General features: G+C 36.3%; 1 protein-coding gene across 2 annotated transcripts; it reads left to right on the top strand.

Annotated features, from left to right (window-relative positions):
- Positions 1 to 5547, top strand: LOC121992680 (phosphomethylethanolamine N-methyltransferase-like). 2 transcript variants are annotated; one of them, XM_042547195.1, is made up of 12 exons: positions 1 to 243; positions 366 to 484; positions 2200 to 2337; positions 2438 to 2575; positions 3060 to 3203; positions 3385 to 3495; positions 3585 to 3726; positions 4345 to 4625; positions 4743 to 4904; positions 4986 to 5039; positions 5133 to 5207; positions 5290 to 5547. In XM_042547195.1, exons 1-12 carry the CDS (start codon positions 210 to 212, stop codon positions 5386 to 5388), a joined length of 1497 nt encoding a protein of 498 aa, XP_042403129.1. In that variant the 5' UTR covers positions 1 to 209; the 3' UTR covers positions 5389 to 5547. The 2 variants fall into 2 exon arrangements, with proteins under 2 accessions (XP_042403129.1, XP_042403127.1); XM_042547193.1 differs by having other exon boundaries at positions 1 to 267.
- The last annotated feature ends 6139 nt before the right edge of the window (positions 5548 to 11686 follow it).

The following is an 11686-nucleotide window of genomic DNA, read 5'->3' as shown; positions in this document are numbered from 1 at the left end:
ATAAGTACTGAGTCGTGGCCAGGAGCAAAGATCGCCCGGAGAAATCGAATCGAAGAGCAGTTCTGCTGTTATTTCACATGCAGCAGAGAGGAAGGTCTTACAATCGCCGATCTCGTAGCTTCTCTAGGTCTCGCCTCGCCGTCGAGGGATCTTAGGCATCTCCTACATCAACCCACAAAAAAGGAAATCCAGATCTGAATCGAAAATCTATGGGTTCAATTACCACTGCTGTCGCCGTCGGTGGTAAGATCGTAGATCTGTCTTTGAGTTAAGCAGATTTGAGTTGCCTGTTTCTAAACCCTCATTTTTGTTGATAAAACGTAACGATCTGACTGTTGCGACGTTGTTAATTGGATCCGTGACAGGGGAAATGGAGCGCGAGGTACAGAAAAGCTACTGGACGGAGCATTCAAAGGATCTTACCGTGGAGGCAATGATGCTCGACTCCCATGCCTCTGCACTCGACAAGGAAGAGAGGCCCGAGGTATATTCATTATCTTCCTTACGCTGTTTACGGATGTTTCTTTAGTAGTTGTCAAATGGCATTGGCGGCCTCGGGTATCGATACTCTCATCCATCAAAAACTTGGATCATTGCTCCAGTTGAAAAAAATAATAATATAAATTTTTTTATTCGATATTATATACCCACTATTAATGTTGGATTTGGACCTGATCCGGCTTTGACAGTCTGAGGACTTGCACAAGAACAAACGCTGAACTTTAAATAAACTTGAACGACGAAAAACAAGTTGGAGCTTTTAGGGCTTCAAATATGCAGTATGATCTTTTCAGATTCAAAGTAAAATTGGACTTAAATTCTCTTGAATCATTGCTTTGGAATGAACCTGGCGAAAAGAAGCCACCTTCTTTTTATGATTTGAACTTATCAATGAACAAAAATTCCAAAATTATTCTGGGATAGAACTTAGAACAAGAAGACGCTTCATCTAAAATCTATTAAAGCATAAAGATGGAGCCAACAGAACATGCTACATGGGAAGCATGAACTTTCTCTGTTTTTGTTTTCGATTTCTCATATACCTTGTTAAAGCATTTGAAATCTTGTATCCTTGCACCAGATGTGACAAGCCAGTAAGAGGGTAGGGTGTCAAGAGGAAAAGATGGAGGAGGGAGTAAAAGGAGAGGGAGGAAGAAGTACAGAGGTAGGAGAAAAATGGTCATGAAATTGACTGGATAAAGCAGAAGTAGTGTATCATGGTGGCGGAGTATCTTATGTAGGCGTCCTAATTCCTATCTGAGAGCTCCTTTAAGGTGTCTGACCCGAATTTCCATTATTGATGACTGGTTTTTTTTATCAATTAATCATTAATGGACGATTTTGATTTTGGTTCGATGGAAATCCTATTAGGGCCTATATAGGATTTGTGTTCAAGGCAATAGTGTTCATGGTGGGACTAAGTAGACATCTAAATATAACAACTAATAATAATAATCAAGTCTTATCCTACTAAGCGAGGTTGGATATATTGATCCTTCTATGCCATTGAACTTTATCTTATATTATATCATTATTTATATTTAAATAAATTTTATTTATTATTAATTAAGTCTTTTAGATGATGTGCATATTTGTTACATCCTCCTTCAGCTCTCTGAGGAAATGTGGTGGAAAAAAAAAGAAAGTAGAGAGAGAACAAGAATAGAAAGTTGGAGGGCAAAAGAAAATGATGTGAACTGAAAATATCTCAAAGAAGAATAGGGAGAGAAAAAACACAAAATATCTATGTCCTGGTTGAAGTGTTTTAAAATAAAACTTCAAAGTGGCTCATTAAATGTTGAAAATTGCACAAGCAGAATTAAACAAGGTGTTCAAACTTTGCCCTGGAACTTCGTGAACTGGTGATAACCTAAATGGATGCCTCAACAACTGTGCCTGGGAGGGCTTGCGGCTGAACTGTTATTTACTGACAATGCTTGGTTCCTTACATGTGCGGCATAAACCTAATATCAAAAAGTATATTAGTATAGATTAAATGATACGTGTGAAAATCCCTAAATAACAAAGCTACTCAACCTAAGGCACATATGATCTCCATGACGACCAATTTTCTATAGTTTATGCCTTTTCATTAAGTTCTCAGTTGTAATACTGCTGAATATCTACATCTTTATTTGCTATTTACAATTTTGCAATAAGTTCTAGTATTTCTACTCATTTATCTTCTCATTCCTGCAGGTCCTGTCATTACTTCCACCATATGAAGGCAAATCAGTCTTGGAACTTGGGGCTGGTATTGGTCGTTTTACTGGCGAACTAGCTAAAAATGCTGGTCATGTTCTGGCCTTGGATTTCATTGAGAGTGTAATCAAGAAGGTATTTTAGGCAATTTTTTCCCATCAAAACAATATTGATTAAATGACCTACAGATTGTTAATGTTAGATCGTCTTCATGTTCCATTGTCTTATGTTGCAGAATGAGAGTTTGAATGGGCACTATAAGAATGCTAGCTTTCTGTGTGCTGATGTGACATCACCAAACTTGCCTATTAAAGCAGATTCTATAGACCTGATATTCTCAAATTGGCTATTGATGTATCTTTCTGATAAAGAGGTACTGAAACCTATTTGGATATTCGAATTTTCTTATTCTGTTTTTGCTAATTGCTCAAATTTGTGATAAAAAGCTCATTGTTTATCTACAAGTATACATGTTCAGCTTTATACATATACATGTTTAGCTCTATTTACCAACACATTTCTGATGGTTAGTGATTGCACTCATAACAATTGATGATCGGACTGTCTGATCTTCTGCTCCTAAACTATCCCAATCAGTTTCCATTTCCACAACAGTATGTCTACAGTTAAAACACCTTTAGAATGAGACAACCAGAATCAGCATATGCAGTTAATATCTCTATTGACCAATGAAAATATGAAATCAGTTTATTTTATACCATTTTTAGAAGAAAAAAATAATTCTATATGAGATGATCCTTTTATATTTAAAGAATCAGGGATCATTAGATTTTACAAGTTAGGTTTCCCATTACAATCATTGACCACAACACCTAAAAACTTTCATTTTTGCAAAGGTGGAGGAACTGGTTGCGAGGATGGTAAAATGGGTGAAGGTTGGCGGATATATCTTTTTCAGAGAATCTTGTTTCCATCAATCTGGTGATTCAAGAAGGAAAGTCAATCCAACACATTACCGGGAGCCGCGGTTTTATACCAAGGTAATGCATCTGATTCTTTTACTGTGAGATTGTCCAAGTTCCTTTATTCTATTAGCCTTGATAAAAATCTTTTTTTTTACCCTGATACCTAAAATTAGGTTATTGATTGTGGCATCAATATTCTTGTGTAGTACAAAAATATTCATATTGTCGTAGTTTCAAATTTTAGATTTTAATGCAGGTGTTTAAGGAATGTCATACATACAATGACCAAGGAAACTCCTTTGAACTCTCTCTTATTACATGCAAGTGCATTTCAGCTTATGTGAAGAACAAGAAAAATCAAAACCAGGTAGACTTTAATCTTATATTCAGTCTTCATTTTTTTTTTTGAAAATAAAGTGTTGGGCTCTTTTTCAATGTTATTTTTCAAAAATGTAGGTCTGCTGGGTGTGGCAAAAAGTAAAGTCAGATGATGACCGTGGTTTCCAACGGTTCTTAGACAATGTGCAATACAAAAACAGTGGAATTTTACGCTATGAACATGTCTTTGGAGCTGGTTTTGTAAGCACTGGAGGAATCGGTAAGAGCAAATTACAGTTATCATCCTTATAATGCCTATGTTTTGAGTATAAATTTTGCTTTAACCCTCCTATCATCCTTCTTTGTTTCCATTCATGCAACAATTAGGAAGCTTTATGCTAACATAATGTTCTAGTTGACTCTGACATTAATATGCACATTGTTTTAAGTACTTATTATTTCAATAAAAGATCCAAGTTGGTTATCAAATGTCTCTCGTAGACCATAAAATTTCCTTAGAGTTAAATTGTTTGAAATGGTTACCTATGGATTTCTCAACTTTTTCATGCAACTTTGTAAATGTTGTTAATAGGACATCCATAATAACGTGCTTGGTCTTTATTTTGAGATCAGTCTTGCCTCATCTACTGAAATAGTTCCAGCATGAGCAAAGTCAGGTGAATACACAATTCATGCCACTAGTCCACATCTGCCTAGATGACAACTGATGACAAAGAATCATAATTTCTCATGATGGATCTCGAGTAGCTTGCTTATCATTAGCTTATAAGTAATAATGTTCAATCTTGGATCTCTAGCAATTCACTGTGTCATACATACTGTTTGTATGTTTTATAGATATTCCTTAGAACTTGACTTTTTCTATCTATCCCACCAGAGACTACAAAGGAGTTTGTAGCAAAGCTTGAACTTAAACCTGGACAAAAGGTTCTTGATGTTGGGTGTGGCATTGGGGGAGGTAACTTCTATATGGCTGAGAACTTTAAAGTGGATGTGGTTGGGATAGATCTTTCAATAAATATGATATCCTTGGCTCTTGAACGGGCAATTGGACTAAAATGCTCCGTAGAGTTTGAGGTGGCTGACTGCACAAAGAAAACATACCCGGACAACACATTTGATGTTATATACAGCCGTGACACTATCCTTCATATACAAGTATATTCTATTATAGCAACTTCTTTTGTTTAATTATATCACTTGCTGCGATAATTGTTGTGTGTTCAACATATATCACCTACTTGTCATTACTAATAATGGTGGTTGTTTCTTCAGGACAAACCATCGTTGTTCAAGAGCTTTTTCAAGTGGTTGAAACCGGGTGGTAAGGTCCTTATCAGTGACTACTGCAAGAAATCAGGGACTCCATCTGAGGATTTTGCTAAGTATATTAAGCAACGAGGATATGATCTCCATGATGTAGAAGCTTATGGCAAGGTTAGTTTTCAAAGACAATACTCAGCTTCATGCGTTGTGCGCAATTAAACCAATGGTAATCAGTGTATTATCTGTGTCCAGATGCTAGAGGACGCTGGGTTTGATGAAGTTATTGCAGAAGACAGGACAAATCAGGTTCTACTCTCAAAAATGGATCCCCTATACTAGTTTAATGATCAATCCATACAGGATTCAACTTGAAGCTAATTTTCTCTCGCCTCTTTACAGTTTTTGGAGGTTCTGCAGAGGGAACTGGGTGCAGTTGAAAAGGGAAAGGAAGCATTCATACAGGACTTCTCACAGGTAGAAAGGGAATTAGAACTAGATACGCTGGTAATAGACAATATAAGCATGGCTAATATGTACACTATTACATGACAAGCAGGAAGACTATGATGAGATCGTAAATGGTTGGAAGGCAAAGCTGAAGAGGAGCTCAGTTGGTGAGCAGAGGTGGGGCCTCTTCATTGCGAAGAAGAAATGAATACTGGAACCGTAGCAAGTTTCTTTTACTGTGTGCTTTGCTTATCATAGAATGTTTGTTTGCTTTTACATAAGGAAGTTTGTGCGTTTCCATGAGGAATGCCTTATTTTAGAATGTTTGCGACTATGCTTAAGTTTGATTTGATTTACCCCACTGCTACCCTGCACTATTAGCATTGTCTGCATGTGTTACAATGTTGCAATGATTGGCAGATAATACAAGTCAAAATTAAAACAGTTGTTTGAATTAGATATGGCCTAATTCATCAAGTTGAGGAATCCTGTAGTTCATATGATGTATGACCTACAAAGATAATGGTAAGTAGGAAAGCCATCAAGCGAGAAGAAAAATGGAACAGATTCCTTGCTCTGGAATAATTGTTCTATAACCAGGATTCAGCTGTGCAATGTGTATTAGAGCATGGTTGTTAACCTCAAAGTCAATTCCCCACAACTCTTACAAAGCTACTATTCCGGGAGCCTTTCTTTTCCAGGAACATATGCATTAAACATCTAAGAATGAAGACAAAAAAATACTATCATCATTTGACGACAAGAATCAATCCTAAACTGCAAGCCAATGATATTATAGTCTAGAAAGCACGACTTAGCAATCGAAATCAAGATGCCCACGCTAGATCACTGATCCACAAAAGGAGATACAATCGAGGAAAATTATCAGTCTACAGACGCCCATCACCCTCCATGGCAGGCTAAATCAAACTTCCTACGCGAATGGAGGTAAATAGGCATGTAAAGTAGGATTGTAAATGAATTAAATGTTTATAAATAAATTTAGTATTTAATTTAGTAAAAACTTATTTCATTCAATATAGATTAATTAAATAAACAACTTTAAATATATTATTAAATTAAATAAATAAACTTACATATATACGTGTTCAACTCGTTAATGTTCGTGAATAATGTTTGTGAATAATATTCACTGATCCTATCTAGAAATCGAGGGAGATGACATGCTGGACAGATAATAATGTTTGTGAATAATATTCACTGATCCTATCTAGAAATCGAGGGAGATGACATGCTGGACAGATAATTCTATCGTTGATTGGAAGAAGACTTTGAGATGGAGAAAAGACTATAGTTGACACTCCTTAGCACTCTTTCTTGAACACACCACAAAGAGAGCAAAGGGAACGTTAGAGCGAGAACCAAGGAGGGGGTCTTTGACGCAGATACTCCGACGCTCAAGTCAGAATAATAGCCGAATGGAAAAGAAGATGAACAATAAATGCATGTGCTTGAGTGTGAGTGTAGTAAAACGTAGTAAGATGTCTCAAAAAAATGTTCATGGTCAACTGAGAAGACCCCCTTTTATACTGATCCTCGTAACTTCCGCAATAATAAAGTGTCAAAAAATATCTGGTGTCAAACTATCTAAAACATGGCATATTGACATACAAGTCATGGCAATCAAAGACTGAACATAAAGCTATTTGTTATATCCATAAGAAAACTAAACTGAAGCTAAGTTGTATTCACATATCTGTTTATGACGTTTGAAAACTATTTTCATAAATAGATAAAAATACTAATCATGTTGTTGATGGGCTCGACAACTGTACTTGCTATGCACGCATCCCTAACTAGACCCGAGGTAGCTAGTCCCGAATCCAGTAGGGTTTACTAGGTTATCTAAACCTAGGGACGACTATGGGAGCCCAACCCAAGGACAACTGAGAGTCCAGTACAGTGTCACTGATAAAGTAAAATACTGATTTTTAATCTAATTTATTTGTCTTGCTCTTATTAGGTTATCTGAACTTAGAGCTAGGTTATCTGAACCAATCGCTAGTTTTCTTGCAATCCAATCGCTAGGTTTCCGGAGAAGAAGATCTCTTCGGCGATCCTCTTACGTCTACACGTTCTTCTCGCGGAGGGGAGCGTCCTCGTGCCGGAGTTGTCGCCGGAGGGTGCTCCTACGACCCTAGGGATGGAACCCTAGGTCTCTTGGGCTTGGCGTGCCGAGAAGGTGCGGGAGAAGAGAGGGGCGACGGGTGAGGGTGAGGGGAAAAATTGTCGATCAAAAATAATAACTCCCCACTTAATTTCTCTATTTATATTAAGTGATTAATACGACCAAACTTGCCTATAAATATAATTTTTCTCCTCTTCTTTAAGCACACCCCTGCTGGGGCCCCTTGGTTACTAAAGTCACCCTTTAAGTCATAGGGTCCATAGGTCTCGGGTTCAATTCCCGCTTAGGCTATTTTACGTTTTTATTTAATTTTGCTACTTCTGCTACTCCAAAAATTACATAAAAATATTCTAAAATTCCAGAAAAATAATAGAATATTTCTCAAATTTATTTTAAGAATTTTCGGGCGTTACAGACAAAAAGAGTGGCTCAGGTCTCTTAGCCACCATCAGAGGGGGAGGAGTCACAGTCTCTATCCACCGACGAGCTAAATGAGATATATTATGATGTTGTCGGTGGAAGGACAAAAAACTCCACCCTCTACGACTTTGGCTCCCAGGCCAAAGTGACATTTGATCGTTTGAGGACTCCTAGGGGTCGTGCTAGTTCCTCTTTTTCTAGTGAGGTGCAGTCATTAAGACGTGAAAATCAAGAACTACGCACTCAACTGAAGTCAATGGATGAGAGGATGACTTTTATGGATGAGTGGAGGGCTGCTGAGGAGAAGGGGAGGACCGACCACGATACTCTCTTTGCCAGTATGCGAGAAATCGTGGCAAATTTCGCTCGCACCCAGACGCTAGATGGTCTTGAGTCGCAGGAGACTGAAGACCCATCATACTGTGTTGATTAGCATGTTTCGAGGTTTGTTCAACTACTATTTAAATCTTTCTTTATCATACAAGTTATATGCAAAATATATTTGATTGTATAACCACCCTTCGAGGAATGTTTCGTTACATGTACATGAATCATATTTCATAACTACCTCATTGATGATGTGGCTGAGAATGTTTGATATTAGAATATGTCAAGTAACCCTAGGCAACGGAAGCTATATATCCACCTTCAGAGGAAGGTTCCATTGCATGTATATTTCTTTTTATGAAAGGTAAATTATATCATCAAGAAAATGGTACAAACATACATGACTGAAAGTAGCCATTCATGTCTGATGAAGTATCATATCCATATGGCTATTTGAGGTATGGACTTAACAAATCCCATCTACATGTAATCATACCCTCACTTAACCAACCTCTCCAAAATACAACCATGAACATCAACCTCGCAAATACCAACCATACACAACACAACCTCATATATCGCACCGCAATCAATCGTATCCTGAACCCCTGATGTGGCTCCCAAGAGTCTCCAGTGTGTGAGCATGCATCCTCCACCGTCTTATCCAGTGCACCAAGCCAAGCATCCTCAACATCAATCACCACTATCAACGACCGCCATGTCATGTCGGCTCCTATCTACCTCATGAAGGTGAGCTCCAATCAGCTATCCAGTCATCTTTGTATGCTGTAATCAAGCTGTCGTAATGCCTCACAAGGCAGTCAACCCCTAATAGGTCGTCGAACCCACTTTTAGCAAGTGGTCAACTATCAATGGATTTGTCGTGTCTTTACCGCAAACCGTTTGTTGTGGGCTAGATAGATCATTCTGGAGGATCTATATGTTGGGGATCGGTGGCTGACTAGAAGGGGGTTGAATAAACGTCACCCCCAATTCGCTTACTTTCTTCTTACACTTGTCAGTTGCACAGAGGAATAATATAAAACAAACAAGCTAAATACTAAAGGAAAGAAAGTAAACCACTAATATGCCAATTTACGTAGTTCGGAGATAAAGTTCCTACTTCACGACTATCCGTAAGGTGGACGATCCTGATTCGTCGATGGATGACTCCCCGACAAACTCCAACTAACTCACATAACTCCTTGTGGGTGGAGAAATCTCACCACAACTCTCACAAGAACTCTTGAGAAATTAGGGCACTGGTAGACTACTAATAGGGGTTAACCACCTCTATTTCGTCGACCTTGGTCAAACACCCCGAGCTCTCTTAAATAGAGCTCGAGAGGAAACACTTAGCTATGTTTCCTGCCACTAGTCGTCTGGTAACAACACCAAATGTGACAACACCAAATTTTTAACCACCTTGGCCGACTCAGGAAGTCAACTAGTAACAACACCAATCGACTGGTAACAACACCAGCCGACTAGTAACAACACCAGTTGACTAGTAATAACACCAGTCGACTTCCCTATGTGGAAATACGATCGTTGCAATCCAACGACTTGATACCAGTCGACTGGTGCATTGACTAGTCTACTGCTCCACACTGGCTGAGTGAACAGAGGCATTCTGTTTGCTCCCCCGTCGACACCAGTCGACTGGTAAATCCTAAAATCTAGGGTTTCCTATCTCGAGTATATTTCTCTCAGCACTCGGATCCTCACGACTCACTTGACTGTTCTTCAGAGCCTTGATCTCTTGCTTTCAAGTCTTCTTCCTTTGGCTCTCGTCCCTCGAATGCATTCAAGCCCACTACTTGTCCCAATGTTATCCTTCGTGTATGCCTCGAAGTGTGCTTCCCTCGGTTCTTGTTCTTACTGTCTTGTCCATGGTTCCTCAGATACTCCATCCTTTACTGGACCTGAAGTCATCAAGCTGAGTCATATATGTATCTTGTAAACTTGCACAACTTAAATATACATATCAAATATAAGGGTAAACCTAACTTAAACCCTTTGCTCAAACCATCAAAACTTATGATCACACCGGACCATCTTGAGGTAAGATCATGGTTTGAAATACCGAGCCGTTCCGCTCGAAACTCACGGATTTTACCGTTCCGATGGGGGACCGGCACCGGCACGCGAGCGAGACAGCACGCGACCGACACAACACGAGGGCGTGAAGTTCGGATTGTCATCGCATGCGTCTTCGCGTGCGTCCAGTTGCGACACAGTGCGCAACAGAAGGAATCGATTTGATTCCTTCTGTCGATCACGCGATCACTTTAAGCACGGAAACAACATTATATAAACGACGGAAACTTACCTGGAAGCATCAGCGACGGAGATTGGCGAGGCGGTGAGGCGACGAGGCGGCGACACAACGAGGCGGCGATCACAGTTCTTCGACAGGTAACGAAGTAAATTTTCAATTTAAAAGTAGAGAATCTGCGATCTGAATTGTGAGCAGAGCAGAGGAGGAGGAGGAAGGGCGGCGGAATCATGATGATCACGATTTCGCGAGGAGGAATAGGGTTTCTTTTAATAAAATTTTTAATATAACTGTTTTAATTAAAACTGTTATATTAAAATAAAATATTTATTTATATATTATAACTTATAACTGTTATAATTATTATAACAGTGTTATATTAAATTTTATAAAAATTTACATATATAATTATATAATGTATTATTTAATATATATATATATATATATATATATATATATATATATATATATATATATATATATATATATATATATATATATATATATATATATATACATATATAATTTCTAATTAATTATGATATAAACGATAATTATATATATATAATAATATTAATTAAGTAAATTACCAATTAACTAATATAATTATAATATATAAATTTAATTTTATTAATAATAAAAGTATTTAGATTTTAAATTCATATCTGTAATTGATTAAAAATCAAATTAAAATTATATACATAAATATGTAATAAATTATTTAAAATATGCATAATTTCTAATTAATTATTATATAAATTATAATTAACTAATATAATTATGACATATAAATATATATTATTATTATTTATTATTAAAAATATAAAAATTTAAAAAAAATAATTAAAAACTTTGAATTTATAATTTATTAAAAATTAAAGATTAAATTAATTTTATAAATAAAATAGTTTAAAAATTATAAATAATATAAAAATTATAAATAATTTAAAATTTTTATAAATGATTAAAAATTAAAATAAATTTTAATCTTTTAAATAAATTTAATTTTTCTTTAATATAAATTATAGTATTTAATAATTTAATTATTCAATATAAAAATTATATAGAATATTTATAAACAGAATTATATAAAGTAGATTATAATTTAAATAGATGACCAATTTCCTTTGTGAGTTGGAGTTTTAAAAAATTAACTTAATTTTGACTATTTTCCAAGTATCGAAGCTTATATCCCTTTTATTAATTTTTAATTTTCTAATTAATTCCTTAATATTATCTTAAGTAAATTAACTTAAATTAGTCAAATATTAATAATTTGATCATTAATGACCTAAAATTTATTTAGGCATGTTATAACTCACTTGCATTTTA

The sequence above is a fragment of the Zingiber officinale genome, chromosome 6B (assembly GCF_018446385.1).
Source record: "Zingiber officinale cultivar Zhangliang chromosome 6B, Zo_v1.1, whole genome shotgun sequence".
NCBI lineage: Eukaryota > Viridiplantae > Streptophyta > Magnoliopsida > Zingiberales > Zingiberaceae > Zingiber > Zingiber officinale.
The sequence above is the reverse complement of the archived record's forward strand: the minus strand, read 5'-3'. Positions and strand labels throughout refer to the sequence as shown.